At 33.7% G+C, this 22,091-nt stretch overlaps 1 protein-coding gene across 1 annotated transcript in view; it reads left to right on the top strand.

Annotated features, from left to right (window-relative positions):
- Window positions 1-78: 78 nt before the first annotated feature.
- LOC126817801 (spatacsin) overlaps window positions 79-22,091 on the top strand; it is a 42,761-nt gene continuing 20,748 nt past the window's right edge. Inside the window, exons 1-23 of the mRNA XM_050544950.1 lie at window positions 79-302; window positions 1,504-1,652; window positions 5,857-6,075; window positions 6,335-6,905; window positions 7,818-7,938; window positions 8,301-8,451; window positions 8,680-9,140; window positions 9,657-9,830; window positions 10,149-10,357; window positions 11,069-11,271; window positions 12,508-12,724; window positions 13,524-13,721; window positions 14,293-14,387; window positions 14,823-14,965; window positions 15,392-15,538; window positions 16,463-16,529; window positions 17,068-17,239; window positions 19,045-19,271; window positions 20,097-20,205; window positions 20,585-20,744; window positions 21,233-21,437; window positions 21,576-21,653; window positions 21,801-21,949. Coding sequence (XP_050400907.1) covers window positions 79-302; window positions 1,504-1,652; window positions 5,857-6,075; window positions 6,335-6,905; window positions 7,818-7,938; window positions 8,301-8,451; window positions 8,680-9,140; window positions 9,657-9,830; window positions 10,149-10,357; window positions 11,069-11,271; window positions 12,508-12,724; window positions 13,524-13,721; window positions 14,293-14,387; window positions 14,823-14,965; window positions 15,392-15,538; window positions 16,463-16,529; window positions 17,068-17,239; window positions 19,045-19,271; window positions 20,097-20,205; window positions 20,585-20,744; window positions 21,233-21,437; window positions 21,576-21,653; window positions 21,801-21,949 — 4,449 coding nt within the window. The remainder of the gene's footprint in view (window positions 303-1,503; window positions 1,653-5,856; window positions 6,076-6,334; window positions 6,906-7,817; window positions 7,939-8,300; window positions 8,452-8,679; window positions 9,141-9,656; window positions 9,831-10,148; window positions 10,358-11,068; window positions 11,272-12,507; window positions 12,725-13,523; window positions 13,722-14,292; window positions 14,388-14,822; window positions 14,966-15,391; window positions 15,539-16,462; window positions 16,530-17,067; window positions 17,240-19,044; window positions 19,272-20,096; window positions 20,206-20,584; window positions 20,745-21,232; window positions 21,438-21,575; window positions 21,654-21,800; window positions 21,950-22,091) is intronic.

Here is a 22,091-nt window from a genome sequence, read left to right as displayed (position 1 = left end):
CTTATTGCTTTGCATACAAAAGCTTTTTTTGGACTGGACAGCACATGACTACATTCTACAGGTCATGTGACAGACAAGATGGCGACCCACAGAGACGTTATTTGTAAATTAGATGAAAAATCCTCAAGTTTGCAATGTAGAATTTCTCGATTACATCAAATTATTCATCTAAACGAAACCCAAAAGTTACACCACGATTACAAGGGCCAGTTTATGTTCTTACATGACCATGATGGCAATTTGAATGTCTTAAATTCTAAAACCAAACAATGTTTACAAATTTTGCCATCTTTATTGAGCAGGTACGTACATAATTTCATAAACGATAAACTATTATATTATAGGGCCGTAAAGATTCTCCGGTGAACCGCGATTTTTTCCATAAAAACGATGAACAATGCAAACTGTAACTATTGTCTAGAACACTGGCATATTGCTTTATATATATAATTGAAATTAAAGATGGCAAAATAAAACTACATTTTTATGCTAACATTTTCACTGCGATAGCGGCTCTTCAGGCATTTATTCTACTATATATATATATATATATATATATATAATAAAGAGTTATGGGATGAGTTTACGTCACAATACATGTTACTAGAATACTTATAATAATTAAAATTATTGAATTAATATAGGATACTAATCAATTTGCATAATGCTAAGATAAGTAGCAATATAGTGACAACCAAACTACAATAATTCTGAATAATGTGATGAGCTACTGGTTTATGATTCGACTGTAAGCATGGGGAAGATAGACTCCTACATTTCTATTTAGGACTGGATCTGAATACTTTCCATAATTTTCCTCATCTTCTTCACATGCTTGCCCTAGTTTGGAAATTAATCAAATTAAACCAGCCCTCTGACTGTTTTCTGATTGAATGGCAGGCCTGGGTTATCAAGACCACTTTTATGCAAAACAATATAGCCAGCGAGACAGAAATCTAGTTCACTGAATATTTTGATAATCTTGCAAAAGCAAAATATGACCAGTAATATGTTCTTTGTTGGGTATTGTGTCTTACTCGGAGATATAAATTCAACCAAACGAACAGATACTGCTCTTGTTTGTACAATTAATAAAATAGCAAATTGTGAAATAAACCAAACATATTTTCTGAATTTGTTAATTACACTACTACGGACAATCTAAATATTACCGTAATTCTGACTTATTAATATTAAATTTTTTATAGTTCTTTATTATTTGATAGATATGTAGATATCACCTGCTTTGAGTGTCAGTGCTTTTTTATAATCAGTTTAGATGTTTACAGTTTAATGCAAATAACTAAATTGATTACATGAATTTCATTTTTAAAACTGTACACATCTGTTGAGGTAATTTCAACTTTTGATAATTAGAGATTAAATTGGGCTGTGTGAAGCACTCTAACAGTGTCAATGATATTTTACATTATGTGAACCATCAAGCTATTATTACTAAAAGTGAACATAAACCTACAATTTATATGAATATTTAAATTTAAGTTTCAGTTTTGATGGTAAATCAAATCAAATTCATGGAATTGATAAAAACAACAATATTCAGATTTATGTATATACAGCTGTAAACAAAACATTTGTTTTAATCAATGAGATCCCATTTAAAGATCTACAAGAGCAGTTAGTTGAAGCTGGTAAGTAACTAATGTGAGAATTATTTTATTGAAATATGTTTCTTTTTCTTAGCTACATGCACATGTACTGTAGTTTGGTTATGCTTATTGTAACCATTTGTCTTGGAATTTCACTCAACAACAAAATGATGATATATTATTTATTATAACCCGGTTATTCAGAATAGAAAGCTTATGATAAATTATTTTGGTAACTAATGCATTAAGTGATAACTGAAAGAATCAGTTTTTATATGCCCACATTTTCATGTGGACGTATATTGTCGTCGCCCCTGTCTGTCCGGACGCCTGGGCATCCGTCCGTCCACAATTTGTTTGTGGACACTCTACAGGTCACAATTCTTATCCGATTTTGACGAAACTTGAAATATAGGTTTATCTTCAAAAGATCTCGGTTCCTTTCGATATTGGCATGTATTGGATCGAAACTTCATGGATTATGGCCCGTTTGTACGAAAAATCACGTTTTTAGCTTGTGGACACTATAGAGGTCACAATTTTTATCCTATTTTGTTGAAACTTGAAATCTAAGTTGATAATCCAAAGATCTTGGTTCCTTTCGATATTCGCGTATATCGGACCGTAACTTCCTGAATTATGGCCCCTGATTGTACGAAAAATCGCGTTTTTAGCTTGTGGACCCTATAGAGGTCATAATTTTTATCCGATTTAAAAAAACGTATTATTATATCACTGTTACACCCTAAGGATGGCTGAGTTCGAATTTTGTGAAAATCGGCCCAAAATTGACAGACAAAATGGCTGCCATTCGCTCTCAAATAGCGTAAAAATATTGTATATCAAGGTTGTGGACCCTACAGAGGTCACAATTTTTATCCGATTTTGTTGAAACTTGAAATGTAAGTTTATAACCCAAAGATCTCGGTTCCTTTCGATATTCGCGCATATCGGCCATAACTTTCTGAATTATGGCCACTGATTGTACAAAAAATCGTGTTTTTAGCTTGTGGACCCTATAGAGGTCATAATTTTTATCCGATTTAAAAAAACGTATTATTATATCACTGTTACACCCTAAGGACGGCTGAGTTTGAATTTCGTGAAAATCGGCCCAAAACTGACAGACAAAATGGCCGCCGTTCGTTCTCAAACAGCGTAAAAATATGGTATATCAAGGTTGTGGACCCTATAGAGGTCACAATTTTTATCCGATTTTGTTGAAACTTGAAATGTAAGTTTATAACCCAAAGATCCCGGGTTCCTTTCCATATTCGCGCATATCGGACCATAACGAAAAATCACGTTTTTAGCTTGTGGACACTATAGAGGTCACAATTTTTATCCTATTTTGTTGAAACTTGAAATCTAAGTTGATAATCCAAAAATCTTGGTTCCTTTCGATATTCGCGCATATCGGACCGTAACTTCCTGAATTATGGCCCCTGATTGTACGAAAAATCGCGTTTTTAGCTTGTGGACCCTATAGAGGTCATAATTTTTATCCAATTTAAAAAACTGTATTATTATATCACTGTTACACCCTAAGGAAGACTGAATTCGAATTTCGTGAAAATCAACCTAAAATTGACAGAAAAAATGGCCGCCGTTTGTTTTCAAATAGCGTAAAAATATGGTATATCAAGGTTGTGGACCCTATAGATGTCACAATTTTTATCTCGGGTTCCTTTCCATATTCGCGCATATCGGACCATAACTTCCTGAATTATGGCCCCTGATTGTATGAAAAATCGCGTTTTTAGCTTGTGGACCCTATAGAGGTCATAATTTTTATCCAATTTAAAAAACTGTATTATTATATCACTGTTACACCCTAAGGAAGACTGAATGCGAATTTCGTGAAAATCAACCTAAAATTGACAGAAAAAATGGCCGCCGTTTGTTTTCTAATAGCGTAAAAATACGGTATATCAAGGTTGTGGACCCTATAGACGTCACAATTTTTATCCGATTTTGTTGAAACTTGAAATGTAAGTTTATAACACAAAGATCTCGGTTCCTTTCGATATTCGCGCATATCGTACCGTAACTTCCTGAATTATGGCCCCTGACTGTACAAAAAATTGCGTTTTTAGCTTGTGGACCCTATAGAGGTCATAATTTTTATTCGATTTAACAAAACGTATTATTATATCACTGTTACACCCTAAGGAAGGCTGAGTTTGAATTTCGTGAAAATCGGCCAAAACTGACAGACAAAATGGCCGCTGTTCGTTCTCAAATAGCGTAAAAATATGGTATATCAAGGTTGTGGACCCTATAGAGGTCACAATTTTTATCCGATTTTGTTGAAACTTGAAATGTAAGTTTATAACCCAAAGATCCCGGGTTCCTTTCCATATTCGCGCATATCGGACCATAACGAAAAATCACGTTTTTAGCTTGTGGACACTATAGAGGTCACAATTTTTATCCTATTTTGTTGAAACTTGAAATCTAAGTTGATAATCCAAAGATCTTGGTTCCTTTCGATATTCGCGCATATCGGACCGTAACTTCCTGAATTATGGCCCCTGATTGTACGAAAAATCGCGTTTTTAGCTTGTGGACCCTATAGAGGTCATAATTTTATCCAATTTAAAAAACTGTATTATTATATCACTGTTACACCCTAAGGAAGACTGAATTCGAATTTCGTGAAAATCAACCTAAAATTGACAGAAAAAATGGCCGCCGTTTGTTTTCAAATAGCGTAAAAATATGGTATATCAAGGTTGTGGACCCTATAAATGTCACAATTTTTATCCGATTTTGTTGAAACTTGAAATGTAAGTTTATAACACAAAGATCTCGGTTCCTTTCGATATTCGCGCATATCGTACCGTAACTTCCTGAATTATGGCCCCTGACTGTACAAAAAATTGCGTTTTTAGCTTGTGGACCCTATAGAGGTCATAATTTTTATTCGATTTAACAAAACGTATTATTATATCACTGTTACACCCTAAGGAAGGCTGAGTTTGAATTTCGTGAAAATCGGCCCAAAACTGACAGACAAAATGGCCGCTGTTCGTTCTCAAATAGCGTAAAAATATGGTATATCAAGGTTGTGGACCCTATAGAGGTCACAATTTTTATCCGATTTTGTTGAAACTTGAAATGTAAGTTTATAACCCAAAGATCCCGGGTTCCTTTCCATATTCGCGCATATCGGACCATAACGAAAAATCACGTTTTTAGCTTGTGGACACTATAGAGGTCACAATTTTTATCCTATTTTGTTGAAACTTGAAATCTAAGTTGATAATCCAAAGATCTTGGTTCCTTTCGATATTCGCGCATATCGGACCGTAACTTCCTGAATTATGGCCCCTGATTGTACGAAAAATCGCGTTTTTAGCTTGTGGACCCTATAGAGGTCATGATTTTATCCAATTTAATAAACTGTATTATTATATCACTGTTACACCCTAAGGAAGACTGAATTCGAATTTCGTGAAAATCAACCTAAAATTGACAGAAAAAATGGCCGCCGTTTGTTTTCAAATAGCGTAAAAATATGGTATATCAAGGTTGTGGACCCTATAAATGTCACAATTTTTATCCGATTTTGTTGAAACTTGAAATGTAAGTTTATAACACAAAGATCTCAGTTCCTTTAGATATTCGCGCATATTGAATTGTAATTTCCTGAATTAAGGCCCTTGATAGTAGGAAAAATCACTTTCTTGTTAGCTTGTTCTCTATCCATCTCTCGAAAATGTGGGCGTATCCTGCCTGGCAGCCGCTGGTTATAGTTCATACGAGCAGCAACATGGTGGAGTTATATCATAACTTTCATCCACCCTTCGACTGGCGTTAACAGTTTACATTATCATAAGCTGAACTCTGATGTGTAAAGCTGTGTGTGGACATAGTAAACTCATAAATATAAGCCACTTGTTTTGAAAATATATTTAAATCTGTAGGAGCAGTGCAGGCTCAGTAACTAAGACGCTGACTTACTAACTTGGAGGTCCTATGTTTGATCCTGGTATTGGCGAGTAAGTTCCTCAGGGTTTCCTTGCATGGTACATAATGGAGACTGTAGAGTATGGCAAGGAACTGCATTTAGTTGTTCGGATGGGATGAAAAACCGCAGTCCAGGACATACATTGGCGTGCATGTAAAAGAACTAGTGTCATACACTGTAGCAAACTGCATGGTGTATGCGTCAGTAAAGTAGAACATTAAACCTTATTTTATTTCATTAAAATGTATGTACATTAATTTGTCTATATTTCAGGTATCAAAGAAGTTAACTTTGTAAAAATTCTTCATTGTGTAGGAAACAATGATTTATTATTAGTAAACAACAGTATTATCACAACAGTGCAAGTCAGTCAGGATGACCCCTATACAATTGAAGTCTTCATTTTACCTGTTAAAAATTCTGATGAATCATGTCTGTATCAAATGGTGGCTGACACTTTACTGGTATTACAAACTGACCAAGTACAAATTTGTATCTTTTTCTATATTCAGTTATAACAAATAATATCAAAACCTTTGATCTTGAAGTATAACTTCAGGTTCAAAATGGCAGTTGTTTTTTTTTTTACTTTAATAGGTATATGACATGAATATACTCAATATTGCAAGGTGTATCTTGATTGTTGATGTCTAATCTGTATGTGTGGTCGCAGCTTGTTTTAATTATGAGCTCAAACTCTTTCAAATAGATGTAACATAGTTTCTTTTCATTTTCCTTAATTTGGTTTCAGCTGCATATGATGTTGTAAAAAATTCTTTTATTTGGAAAATAAATTTAAATAAAATGGAAATAGAATGGAGAAATATCTTGTCATGGACAATGTCTCATGATTTGTCGTACCTGTTGATATTAAGTAACAAAATGATTTATCATATTAACATTAAGGACTTCATTCTATCGAATCCAAATTGTTTGATCGAAAATAATAGAAGCTCCGACAACTACTCCATCAATCAAACATTCTACACTTGTCATTTTGGTGATCAAGTGTGGAAAGAAAATTTGTCTGATTTAAACAGAGATATACAGAAACGAAGTGAACCCTGGTATAAACAATTGTTTGATAAGTCATCAAAGCAAGGTGTCAAAATCTCGGGTTTTTCAAAGACTTCTGAATCAAAGACAGAAATGCTATCTGCAATGTTTGACAAAATTTATCCAATCCCAGAAAGGTTTGAAAACGATAAAGTTGAGCAAATTGTTATAAATCAACAAACTGTATCAATTGTGTTTCAAAATGTAGATAATAAACAAGTGCTGTGTATTATAGATTTACCCAAAAAACAATTTTATTCACATAGGTAAGTTAACATTATATACTAACAAAATACAACTTCAGAATTTTATCACCAAACAAGAGTCAAGTATTAAACAAGTGTGCAGTATTATAAGGGACTGGCTGGGCTAATGACGACGGGCAGCATGTACACCATACAGTGTGCTATAAGGGGGATTTTGCCTGGACAGCTCAACTATGACCTACTTTTATATTGAATTCCATGAAGGGATCTTTTATATGCATGCCAATGTGTACACAAATTCCGATGAACTGAAGTTACAGAAATGCAATGAAATGAAATGAAATGGGTTTTAACGTCCTACTGTTTTGCTCCGAACTGGGCTAATGAAGACGGGCATACGCCATACAGTGTGCTATGAGGGAAATTTTGCCCGGACAGCGGCACTACGGCCTACTCTTATATCGAATTCCAACTGTCAAGGGATCTTTTACGTGCACGCCAATGAGTACACGGGACCTTGGTTTTTCGTCACATCCGAACGACTAGACAGCTGTCCTTGTCAGCCCCTCCGTCCTGCATCACTGACAAGGGAGAACCACGCCGGAAACTGAAGTTACAGTATTATCGAGAGTGCTTGACTTTTGGTCTGTGTCGTCCATGTGTGCAGTATTATAAGGGACTGGCTGGGCTAATGACGACGGGCATACATGTACACCATACAGTGTGCTATAAGGGGGATTTTGCCCGGACAGCTCAACTATGACCTACTCTTATATTGAATTCCATGAAGGGATCTTTTACATGCACGCCAATGTGTACACAAATTCCGATGAACTGAAGTTACAGTATTATCGAGAGTGCTTGACTTTTGGTCTCTGTCGTTCATGTAATTGGATTACAGGTATAAGTTTTAGTTTGATTGAAAACTATTCTCTCAACACCTTTAGTAATATATTAAACTTGATTCTTCAGTGTTCCTTCAGATCAGAAAATAGTTTTATCAAACAAGCCAGATTTTCCTCATTTAGTCATATCCAGACAGTATTTAATTTTTATATCAAAGAGTGACACACAAGAAGAGTTGGTCAGTAAGGTAATTATCAGTTTGATATTTTATAATTAGGTTCAGTGGGAACCATGATCATTCCAGTATATAGTTGAACTGCTGTGTCAGTTTGGAAGATATTTCCTTGCTTTTTTAAAACAAAAGTAGAACATAACTAATTATTGTACTACCTGGCACTTTTGTACAATAATTTTGAAATTACGGAGGAGAGAGATTATCCTGCTTTAAATACACACATAGTTATTCTTAAGTGGTTTGTTATTTCCTTTAATATTAAAATTTGTTTTATATAATAACCTAGGGAACGTATTGCTTTAGACAAGACCACTAACTTATACAAAATTTGTTTTATTTAGTGTTTTAGATCAGATTGGATTAAATTATTTCAGATGATGTTATATGGTGGGGCATCATCAGCTGATCAGTTATGTCATTTAAATAAATGGGAGAGAGGTTCAATACCTATACCAGCCCTAGAAGTAGGCTTAAAACATAGACAATTAGATACTGTAGCTTTCTTCTTGAAGAGTAAAGAAAGATGTAAGTCAATTGATTCTGTATTTCTACGCCTTTTGTTATATTTTTATTTTCAAATACAAGTTATTCATTTAAATAATTTGTCATTTGACTTCAATGTAAGGTCATAAACAAATTATTCTCACAAGCCTTAAGACAAAAATCCAAGAGAACAAACTCAGTTTGTGCAATACACGTATACATCAAATAGTAATAACTGTTATTCACCATGTATGTCTGTTTTTATTTCAGTATTTTCTGCTTCAAGTCACCAACCACCCATCTCACCATCAGCTAGTGTAGAAGAAGCATCCCTATGGCAACCAACATTTCATCACTATGGCAACATAAAGAACTTAGAACCTGCTTTATTTCTATTGGTTGATACAGTGAAAGATTGTGCTTCCCATAACCAATCACATTACTTTGCCCACAATCTTTTAACCTTGACATTGAATTTCCTTTATGACAACTTGCATGATGGACTAGAAGTGTCAAAGTCTTTGGGGACAAGTGAAGGAGACAATCGCGTAAGAGAAGATTTACAAAAGGCCTTAGATTTATTGATGAATTTTATAGCTGAATTACGGTGCTGTTTAAAACTTGTAAATGTTAAATCTCCATACAGACAACAATCTAGTATTAGAGATGTCACAGGTATCATGGAAGAAGTTGATGGCAGTCAGATAGATCCATTAGACAAGGGCATTGAGGTAAAGTTCTTTCATATTACTTTTTCTTGTACAAACATCTTTGAACTTAAAAAAAAAAAAACCCATTGATTCATTTTTGCTTTTTTTCTGAAGTTAACTTGTTCTCCTGTTGTTTGCCGTTCGGTTTATTGATATAAGGTAGTATTTGATCTTCAGTATCGATGCATCGATGTGAAAGAGGTTATGGCAGAAGAAATTTAGTAAACTGTATAAATATCAAATCTAAATATTACAAAGTATGAAGGATGCTGTAGCTGATGAAATTTGGTAAACTGTATAAATGAAATCTGAATATTATATTATAAGCTACTTGGTCACATCTAAAATGTTTTTTTCTTTCTGTTGATTGATATTTTAAGGATGCAAGTAGGATTTAACTCGAATAAAATTGGTCAGTCCACTTAGATCCGACTTATGTGAAGTTTACTGTATATCATTTAAGACCAAATGAAATATCTGTATTAGACAGATTTAGCTCTTACATAATGCGTCTTTAATAATTTGTATATTTTATAGGAAGCGATAGAAGCAGCCGCAAATCAGAATGATTTACCTGAATTACAACACCATCTGTTGGTGAAGGGGAAGCAAACCAGTTATAGCCAGTTGGTTAAAATTGGTGTTAATACAGCAGTAGCTCATTTAGCAAAGCATGAAACAGAAATGGCAAAAATTATCATATTACAATTGGTGAGTAATTAGTTTTTCAAGAGAAATGGTTTGAATACAGTCACTTGTAAGTATAGCCTTTGTTTAGTTTAAACAATATTTTAATCAGTTGAAAAGGATTGAACAACAGTCACTTGTAAATATAGCCTTTATTTAGTTAAAACAATATTTTAAACAGTTGAAAAGGACTGAACAACAGGCAAAGCCTGTATATAAACATATACATTAGTTGTTAAAAATAAGATCTGCTTAGGTCCGAAATAATAAAATAAATGTTTTACATAAGCACACACTACTGTTCTAACATTATTTATAAATACACTTATTTATTTTCTGCAGGGATTTGACTATATAGAGAAACTGTGGGATATTGTTTTATATGTCAACGACTATAATTTACAACAGTTTATATTAAAACAACTCCAGTCTTCTGATGACATCAACCAAACACAACAAGAACTGATAAAATATATCCAAATATTAAATAAACATTATCCTCTACATTCGTTCAGCCAAGCTTTTTTTGTAAAAAATTCCTATAGTAGGAGGTAGGTATTGATTGTATTAATACTTCCATAGGATGGTTTGTTGTCAGCACCACCATACAATTTTCTTTTTGTTTTTCACACTTTTATGCTTTTGTCATAGACCCTGACCAGTAAAATTACACATATGCAAGTTTAATATTGTTCAGCAGGGTCTTAATTCAATTAGGATCATTACAACAAGTTTTGAATAAGATCTCAAATCTTTTAACTTGTTGCACCACAAACTGGTTTTCAGAATTAGTGGCAGCCTATATTATGGAAAGAAAACTGAAATGAAATGGGGTTTAAAATCCAGCTGTTCTGCTCCTATTGGGCTGGAAAGAAAACGGACTAGCTACATATTTCTTATGAGCCCCGTAGACGCTACCCCTAACGCATGAGAACCGAGTTTAAAAAATGATGTGGCTCTTGGCCCTTGTTGGAATTCAACATTTTTGGGACTATCTGCAAATAAATCCCCTTCGAAATGTACTTGTTAGTCTCAAATAATAAACAATATCATCCTTTTTTTAACCACAGGAGCCATGGTGGCCCTGTAATTAACCTGGAGGTGCCATGTTCGATCTTTGCATCGGATTTCTCTCATAGCACACTGTATGGCTTATGCCAGTCTTCATTAGCCCTGTCGGAACAGAACAGTAGGACGTTAAACCTCATTTCATTTCCTTTAACTGCATTTATATTGAAACCATCAACCTATCTTTTTATCAGTATTCAGTGGTCTGAAACCAATCCACTCTTCAGAAGTCGATCAAACAATCAGAGTGACCTATCTCAGGTATGTGGTGATATTTACCATGGTAATACCGAGAAAACAGATGGGCCTTATTCAGCATTGTTGTTAGATTGGGTGACATACTGGGATGAAGAAACTAAAGAAAGAGTTTTACTTGATACCATAATTTTAAAATCAGGTGAGATTTTGTTCATTATTTGTGTGGGACAACAGCCATTAATACATGTACTTTACGGAAGATGTCTTCTCAAAAGATGTATTTGATATAGATTTAGAAAATAATATTATATGAAGCATCACATAGTAGGACCCACTGTGGTTTAAAGATACATTATGTAAGATTTAGATATAAAGAGCTGTCTGTTCTTGCTATGATAGATAATGCAAAATGAATATATTCAAAATTTCATTCAAATTACTTTATTCTGAACCAAGTTATCACTGTTTGTATTTTTTGTACAGTGCAGTCTGTCACATCCGACCTCTGATCACTCCGGCACTCTGTTACATCCGGGGGGGGGTGGATGGCTGAATGGTTAGCGTGCGCGCGCTGTATCATAAAGTCTGTCATAGAGTCGACTGGCGTGGTTTCGAATCCCCGGTTGTACGTGGCAAGGAGTAGGGTCGCCTGTCCAACCTCGTGGGTTTTCTCCAGGTCCTCCGGTTTCCTCCCACTGCTAAAGACCCCTACGCACAAGCGAATTATGTAAATAAAATTAAACCATATGTTAATAAGTGTCTAATTAATAATTTATATAACATTTAAGGCCCAAAGAAAGACCTGCAATAGGCAAATTTAGCTCTTGAAGAATGTATCTTTCATGACTAAGATGCTGACTTACTAACCATGTGGTCCAGGTGTTATCTCAGTGTTGTCTGAGAAAGTTGTTGACTCACTAACGATGCGGTCCGAGTGTGATCTCAGTGTTGTCTGAGAAAGTTGTTGACTCACTAACAATGCGGTCCGAGTGTGATCTCAGTGTTTTCTGAGAAAGTTGCTGACTCACCAACCATGAGATCTGGGTTTGATGTCAGTGTTTTCTGAGAAAATTGCTGACTCACTATGGGGTCCGTGTTTGATCTCAGTGTTGTCTGAGGAAGGTGTCCCCTTGATGGTGGTGCAGGAGGAAAGGCCTTTCAAGGATAGGCTTCTGATCATTTGGATGGAATGATAAAATATTCGTCGCTGCATCACAAGAACCCCCTCCCTGACACACACACACACTTTCACAAATACTTCACTTACAATTATTCCTTTTTTGATGTTTAGCAGATCATCCATAAAACATTAGGCATGTAGTTTATAAATGAACAATATCAGTTTAATTATATACCCCTTCTATCAGTCTATCCTTCCATCCCAGCTTTGTTTCGAGACCCAATCATTATCATTAAATCATATCTTTCCTCCTAGATTTCAATATGGAAGATTACAAGAATCACAGATTATTGTGGAAATATGTTTTGAGTCACAACTTGAAGACAGAAGCTGTTTACCTCCTAGATTTAATTATAAAACAACTACGATCAAAATCTGCTGAGGAAAGACAGAATATGACTGACTGGTTATGGCAAAGTTTAAAATATGCTGGAAGTTATATTAAACTGCTGATTACCACAGAACTTATAAAGTAATGTCAAGTTATATAATTTTAATGTCTTTGGTGCTTTTCTGAGATTCAATCTTGGATTTGATTCATAAAATTCTCTTGGGTCATAGATTACAAAATGAAGTTAGTGACATAGTTACCTGAGTATGTCATTTCTTGGCAACATTCATATTTTTTTGTAAGATAATTTTCAGATTACGTTCAGACTAATGCACTTATCTTACTAGTACCCAGTTACGGCTTATTAGACCGTATAGAAGGGATTAACTCCCAACTTTTTACATTTCACATGGACATACAATTTTCAAAATTCATTATTGATGAAAAAGTTACCTGGGCTAAACATTCCTCCCGAAGTTCGAATAAATGAATGAATTGATTGATGCCAACAATATCATAGGATTCTTGATTTAGCCAATGTGGAAATATTTAATGTGTCTTATTGGGGATACTCAAAATCAAATTCTCTCAATCCCAATAAAGTTGAGTATCGAGTAAACTCTAGACTTTATGCAACAAAAAATACCCCAACCAAATAGAATTATTATCCCACAAGTCATCATTGCAGAAACAAGCTCCCTTTATTGTTTTATGTCACAATTCTATTCACACCACATCGTGGATGCTGTCTCAAAATTTTGTTTGTCAAACATTGATGGGGTTAATAGAAGCTAGAATTAGGTCTGGAAATACATGTAGTGTCAATAAGCTTCATTCCATTATGTTGATAGACAAACCAGAATTCTGTGTCAATTTTTGTAAATTCGTAATGTTCAACTTCCATATTTTCTTACTGATGTTAATTTCATCTTTTTTTCAGACAAGGTTTATTTACAGAAAATATACATGGTGATATTTTACCTGTATTAGAAGATCTAGTCAAGGTGGGTGGAGTCATTCAAAAACCACACCCACTAACTAATATACATGACCTAGACCTCTTCCATCTGACATTTATCAACTATTGTACCAATCAGCAACTAGTATTACCATTATGGAGATACTGCCAGGTACACAGGTATGTATTTTTGAAATACTTCAAGTTTCCAAATCAAACATTCAGTAGTCTAGAATAATACAATGTTAGCTTTGATCGTGAATGTACAATATTATAGATGGAGTTCTGACAAATATTCTGAAATGTATCAAGTATTTCAGTGTAATAACTGCCAAGGTATTATATGACCAGGCAGCCGCAGTGTCCCAGTGAGTAAGACGCTGGCTCGCTAGCCTTGAGGTTCGCTCCCTGTGTTGGCTGAGAAAATTCCTCAGGATATTTGAAGTGGTTCCCCCTGTCCATGGTGCATGACGGAGGGCCTGACCAGGACAGCTGTCTAGTTGTTCAGATGGCATGAAAAACGGGTTCAGTGAACACTTTGGGGTGCATGTAAAAGAACCCTTGACAGTAAGAATTCAATATAAAAGTAGGTAGTAGCAGAAAATTTCCCTCATAGCACACTGCATGTCGTATGCCCATCTTCGTTAGTCCAGTCGATGCAGAAAAGTATTACCAAACATTTTCTTAGAGCTATGATAATCTGATCAACAGCTATAACAACTGTTTTTAACAATATCTATTTTTCTCTTAGATTAAAACTAAATCAAATTCATATAGAAAATCCTGACATGGTTCGATGGTTTGATTATTTTTGTAAATTATTTACAATTTCACAATCTTCTTCATGTAAGTAATTTATATAGAAATTTAAATTTTAAGCTAGCAGGTGACGTTATACTTTTTTGCAAATATTTTGAAAAATGCTTCCCTGTACAGCATTCTATGCCATGACTAATTTAGTACTGGAAAAAATACAAAATTTTTGATTTGTTAATTAAGTCATCTACTCCAAACTCCAAAACTTACTTTTAACAGAAATTATAAACTGAAAGTGATAATAGGCTAGAAATAAATGAGTGTTAGTGATAATGGCTGCTTTTTCAGATTTGCAATAGAAATGACATCCCCATATACTACTTTTTAAGTTTATTATTTTGGGCAACAAATGATATTTTTTCCTGTTATTTAGATATTTCCTCTTAACGATGGTTATGTAATTAGAATCTCTGATCTCGAAGGAATAGATCTTTAATTAGTTATTGATATGGTGTTTTGTTACAGGTTCCGATGCTATATTTGAAGCAAGTTTCTCCTCTTCTTGTTATATTTGGTCATCTGACCTTAGTTTGGCTGACATGATGGTAAAAGATCATGTGATGGCTGCCATAGCAACACTTCCTTTCTCTCCTAGTCCTGTACATCAGGTAACTGAGTACTTATAATAATATTAATATTAGAGTAGCTAACAATAAACTGAACAACTGTAATCAAAATTCATATCTGTAATAAAAAGCATATGTGTGCTAGACATTATTAAAGGAGCCTTCCCAGTTATGTTTAGTCAATCAAGCTGGTTAATCCAATGTAGAAGACTATTAGATTGTCATAATTGTCAAGTCACCCATATAAGTGAATGGTGAAATTACAAAATTAGTGATCATTTTCAAGCAGCTTAATGTTTTGAGCTGTAATTTTCAGACAGACTAGATGCACTATTTCTTCATATTTAGGCTTTTGATATATTGATGTAAACACTTTTGTCACTCGGTACCCATATTTTTTCTGGGAATAATCATTTTAAGATAATGTTCAACTGACCAGTAATACACATTATTTGTAATCATTTCTAGATTTCAGAAGATAGTGGTCTGTTCACTGGTATAGACAAATTAACAATAGAAAGAACATTAAAACCATTTCCTAAACTTTATTCAGCTTTAGTACCATCTAGCCGGGAATCATTACAATGTGATATTAATATATATCAATTGCTTCAAGTAAGGATCCATATTATATTATCAATGAAAAGTTTAGATTTTTTGGAGGATTGTCCGAGCAACAGAATATTTTTTGTATGGCTTAATGTTTTATAAACAAACTGTTTGAGAAAGTTGAATTTTTAGAGAACTATTAAAGAGACAGTGTGGGTGAAAAATGTTCTTAATACAGTAATTTGCAGGATTGAAACAAATAATTGTAGGTTAAGTTCCGCCTTGACCTTGATCTTTGTAGAAAGATAAATTGGTGTTCAGAATTGTGAACTTTAGATAGCCATAACTAAAGTTAGGAAAACAGATTTGAAGAAAGGAATGGAGTTTTACATAATACATTGGTCATAGCGACATTCCACAAGGACAGCTGTCTAGTCATTTGGTTGGTACGAAAAAAAAACGAGGCCCTGTGTACACATTGGCGTGCATGTAAAAGAACCCTTGGCAGTTGGAATTCGATTTAAGCGTATGCCGTAGCGCTTCTCTCTGGGCAAAATTTTCCTCATAACACACTGTATGGTGTATGCCCGTCTTCATTAGCCCGGTCGAAGCAGAACAGTAAAACGTTAAACCCCATTTCATTTCATAGCGACATTTCTACTTACTCTTCCTTGTATTTCAACTGCCAATTAAGGGTTTTATTACTTGTAAGTCTACATGTATATTTTTTGTGTACCCTCTGAACTACTAGGCAATATTTATCTTAACTTCTTGTCAGCCATGTAGGCACTACCTTGGACAAGAGGGAATATCTTGATTCTAGTCAAGAGGTAATTTTGGATCAAGATATACAAAACATTGAGACGTGTAACCTGTCAAACCTTGTGGTTGTACTTGTACTCCAATCCCCCCACCCCCCTTCCTTCATACAATCGGTCTGTAGAATGTGTTAGAACTAATTGATTATGAGTTATTCGGTTTTTTTCTTAGGATAATGCACCTTTTGATGTAAGACGTTTATTTGGTTGGCAGAACTCAAACACGCTTGCTGGAGAAGGTAACATAACATGACTTGACCTCTTTGATTTAGGTCCTCAAAAATTTAGATTAAACTCCTATGTATTTCCAATCCATCAAAATCGAAAAATCAAAAAAGCATGCAGATATTATCCTAATATATTATACCTGTGTAGGATGTTTCTTTTTTATGTGAATCTATTCTATGTCAAAAACATCCTTCTAACATCCTCTCAGAACAAGGATATCAATAGTTCTGGTCAGCATACCCTATCTTGAGCACAAAATCCATTCAAACATATACTGTAGAACATAAAACATATTATCTGTGCAAAATATAGGTCTGTTGGTTTTTTCAGGATACTATATGGTTTCCCCAACTTCTAAAGATCCCTTCACACGAATAAATTATTGATATAAAAATACCCCATGTTAGTCATGATATGACCTAGTTATTGTTGAGAGGACATTAAAGTTATTTCTCTCTCTCTTTTACATGTCTTATTCCAAAATATTATTTTTGTATTCTTAAGATAAATAGGTTTATTCTATTATATTCTATGATATTCATTTTTCAGATTGTAGGAAAGTATTGCCTTATTTTTCTCAACCAGAACTGGTTTCACAGTTTGCTTACTCAGAGAAAATTCAGTTTACATATTACTTAAAACAAGGTAGACCATGCTATGCCTTTCTTTCCTTCTTAGCAGAAGAATTAGCACCAGGAACCTCAACTATCAATAATAAAAGGTAAAATTTGTATTCTTTTATTACCAGACACCTTTCTGGAAAGCTTTGAAATTTGACATATTGTTGCCGAATGAACTTCCAAATAATATATGCACATGTGTCACCTTATCAACTTTTAGATCCCTTAGGTTTTTTATTATTTCTCTGTTTTATACAGCTATATTTTCACCAATGAAAAGTTATTTCAGAATAAATGTATTCAATATTTATATTAAACATGCATTATGCAAGAGCAAAATCTGCTTATTACAAGTCTTTCTCTAGGCCTGAAATGTTATCTAAATTATCAATTAGACATTAATTAACTTATCCAGACCATAATAAACTATCGATGTCAAGGCTAGCCTTCGATGTTGGCTGGATTAGATACCTATATGCCGCTATTGACCATTGATAATTAAATCAAAAAAAGTGGATAATCGAGACTTGCTGTTTATATTAATGATTTTAGTAATGATGACCGAGACTATGCCAAAATTTCACGAGCTTCTTTCTCGGCTCATGGTGGATCAATTTGACTGAAATTTTCAGCAAATTACCTTTACACTATCTAGTTTTTAACTATTATAGCGAGAACCACTATCTCGTTATCTTATCTCCCATAATGTATGTTTAAGTTATATAATTTTACTCCACATACACATTGAAATTTGACTGTATATCACTGTCTGTCCATTTGTCAGTCTTTCACATTTATCAGCTGTCCACATTTATTAGCCAATCATATGGAAATATATATTATTATCCTTGCTCACATAAGCTCGCCTGTCCAACCTCGTGGGTTTTCTCCGGGTCCTCCGGTTTCCTCCCACAGCTAAAGACCCCAACGCACAAGCGAATTATTGAAATAAAATTGAACCATGTGTTAGTCCCGAAATGACCTAGTTTGTGTCGAGTGGACACCCCATTTCTCTCTCTCTCTCTCTCTCGCTCACATAAGCCATCCTCTGATCTACTTGAAATTTATGGTTTTTTTGTTTCGTTGCAACAAATAAGAATTTCAGATAATTACTTTTGGTATTACTGCCCTTGATTATGCGATAGAATCTTGTCAGTGCTTCAGAGATGTTTTTCAGAATAAAGACTTCTTTTCTATTTACTGTCGTATAATTACTGTTATATGTAGTTCGTTCCAACAATATTGGAGTTCATTCCCTTTTGTTCATTCTTGTTGTTAGAGTTACCGTATTTCCCATTGTTAATAAATGACCTTGACATTCTGGTGTAAGGTGAACTAAAGCATGGCGTCGTTAGTTACTTAACTGCTTTAGCGAGTTTGCTCAATCCGACAACATCGGAATGGTGACAGGTTAAGAGATCCCAATACCACATGGTGGAGATGCCGCTTGTCATCAATAACTAATTTCAACTATTTTTGATGTTCGTGACTTTGAAGCATTTTCTGATTGAGTCTTATTGTTACACAATGCATCACAATGTGACAATTTTTATGAACTGCTCTGATAATGTGTAGGGGGGTTGGATGGCTGAATGGTTAGCGTGCGCGCGCTGTATCATAAAGTCTGTCATTGAGTCGACTGGCGTGGTTTCGAATCCCCGGTTGTACGTGGCAAGGAGTAGGGTCGCCTGTCCAACCTCGTGGGTTTTCTCCGGGTCCTCCGGTTTCCTCCCACTGCTAAAGACCCCTACGCGCAAGCGAATTATGTAAATAAAATTAAACCATATGTTAGTCCCGAAATGACCTAGTTTGTGTCGGGTGGACGTTAAACCCCATTTCTCTCTCTCTCTCTCTCTGATAATGTGTTTCATTGCCTGGCAACCTTTTTTTGTTTTGTTTTTTGCAGAATACAGACAGCGTGTGGTATTAGTTTGTGGGTAGCTGTTAAAAACTTTAATAGAGCACAGATAGCTAGTTCATGTGTTGCCTTTGTTGATATGTTAGGACAAGATAGTGTAACTATTAGAACTTTTCTACAAGTAGCATCAACTATATTATCATATAAAAATACAGGATTGGTGGCTAATATTGAAAAACATAAAATAACTATGAAAAATAATGAAGAAGAAATAAGTGAGTCTAAATGTATAATGAAATATTTTAATCACAATAATTGTTGTTGTTATTGTGCCATTTATGGTTTTAGACATGAAAATAGTCAATTAAATGCCCTATGTTAAAATTGTAAATGTTAGATTTTGTATGATAGAACAATTTATTTTAAAGTCAATGATGGTGATTCGTATTTTCCGGACAATATCTAATTTTTATCGACTTAATTCCCACTAAAATATACACAAATTTAATTACGAAAACAACGCCAAAATATTAATAGAGATTAAAATTTCACAATATTGTAATTTGCAAAGGGTTCAAAATGACAGTCAATGGCTTTAATTTAGGTTTAGCCCCATAAAGGCCCATTCTCAAATAAGGCTCAATACTTAAACAGGCATTATGTAAGAGCTAAATCTGTCTATTGCATGTCTTTCTTTGGGCGTTATATGTTATATAAATTATTAATTAGACATTTATTAACATGACAAGACCATAATCAACTCTTGATGCCATCAGATGGCTCTAATTTTAAGTAGATTAGAATGGTTCGACCATTTAATGATTTAATTTAAAAAATGTAGAAGCGAGGCTAAGTCTCAAATGATCAGTACACTGGTTACTATTAATGCACACATCTTGTCAAAACTACAACCATTGTTAACTTCACTTAAAATAAAGTAATTTAAATGAAATTTTTAATATATTCATTTTGCATTATCTATTTTTGAAATATTATCGTGAGAATCTTACATGATGCCCCTTTAATTCCCTTTACACTGAGCATGTTTATGAATAAATCTTGATATATTAATAGCTGTAAAATATCTATGTGTTTTTCAGTATCATTACTTGGAGCTTGTATTCGAAGGAGAAGGGTTTATAGTCCCAAAGTTTTAATCTTGTTAGAACAAGCTATTAGTGATAATATACAGAAGAACAATATTTCAAGGTAAATTGGAACAAAAAATTTATTCTGTTGTATAAATAAATTATAAAAAAACAAACAAGATGCAATATATACTTATCTTTCTTCAAGTAATGTAACTTCAATTAGTTAAATGTATTTTAATTTGAAACAATACTTAATTAAATTGAACATGTTCTAGATTTGAAACAATACTTAATTAAATTGAACATATTTTAGATTTGAAACAATACTTAATTAAATTGAACATATTTTAGATTTGAAACATTAGTTAATGAAATTGAATGTATTTTAAATTTGAAACAATAATTAATTAAATTGAATGTATTTTAGATTTGAAACAATACTTATTTAAATTCAGTGAATATTAAATTTGAAACAGCACTATTTTACTTTTTTTCAGCTGTAGTTTTGAAGCAGCAGATAAATGGTTGCTTGCTGTATTATTCTGTCATCTTCAACGGTTACCCTTGACAACTAAATTTCTAGAAGTGTGTGCCCGATCTGACAAATGGCTTCCATTTATATGGTTTGCCCAATTTCATCAATACCCACGACAGCAGGTAATTGCAAATGTAAATTATATATTTGGAAAATCAAAAGATGCCCAATGCTGGTAGAAAAATGTTATTATATATTGCATCATAACTACAAGATTTTAAACAATAAATACAATATGAAAGGTAAAAAATAAAACCAACAAAATAAGAAATACAGAAGCTAAATAAACCTTCTTGATTTATTGGATCAAAATAAAATATTAATCTGATGTTTGCCAAACAAAGTTAATAGAGAGATATTGAAATGGGCTCCATCTGTCTATTCTGGTTTTGTTTCTGGGGTATCTTTCATTAACCATTCAAGATATCTTTATAAAACTCAAGGTATTAATGTAGTGTTGCTTTTTACTAATTATAAATTTCTCAGGATTTATTCATTTCTATGTTTCCATGGAAACAAAATTGACTTGTTTTGGCAGTGAAACTCAAAACAAATCAAATATTAAGATTCACTGAAATCAACAACTTTATTTATTTCTTGTTCATTTCAGCTTCAAGGACTGCTGCATCAGTTCCGCAGTCGTCATTTACGAGACCATCTACATTACGTAATAGAAAATGCAGATGCTAAATCATTGGCAGCACCCCGTGAGAAATTAGTACAGGGAGAAGATGATAAGCAGAAGACAACAGGAACTAAAGATGTCAGGTCATCTTTATATTCAAAAATCGGTGTCGCAACTGCCAAAGAAAATGGTAAGCTGCTTTATTTTAAAATAATGTTTATAATTAAAATTGTAAATGTACATGTAGTCTGTTTTTGTTTGTTTTTATTAAAGAAATCCAATAATTCATAGTTCTAGTTAATCGGTTATATGATTATATTTTTTTTAGAAGAGTGGAGTAGTGAGGAAGAAGCAGAAATTAGTTTACCGCCTTCTTTAGAATCATTGATAAAACTAGAACAGGAAGGTAGGCTGTATCTTAAGTATATCAGGCCAAAAAATATTTTATAATATACACTAATGTAAATGTAATTACTCTTAGGAGATCTTGAGTTCTTGTCGTACATCTAAGAGATTTTTTATATTTTTATATCCTGTTCTTTTTTATTTCTAGTTCCTACTGTAACACTGGAATCTGCAGCGGAAGATGTATTTGGTGTTGTTTTTGATGCTCAGAATACTCCATCACCATGGAAATCGCTACTCTCACATTCCGTTATTCTGAAAAATCCATTATTTGCTGAGTTGGCATTCTGTGAAAATGTAAATAGTCATCTTCTTTTATTTATTTTCTAAACATTGCAAATTTATTAACAAATTTTGTTAGATTCATAGAAAATTCAGTAGTAGTAGTAGTTATGATTTTGTCTACATTCTACAATCTACATTTATCACCCAGTCATTT

This window comes from Patella vulgata, chromosome 4 (genome assembly GCF_932274485.2).
Source record: "Patella vulgata chromosome 4, xgPatVulg1.2, whole genome shotgun sequence".
Lineage (NCBI taxonomy): Eukaryota > Metazoa > Mollusca > Gastropoda > Patellidae > Patella > Patella vulgata.
Note: the sequence above shows the minus strand (reverse complement) of the source record. Positions and strands in the feature narration are given on the sequence as shown.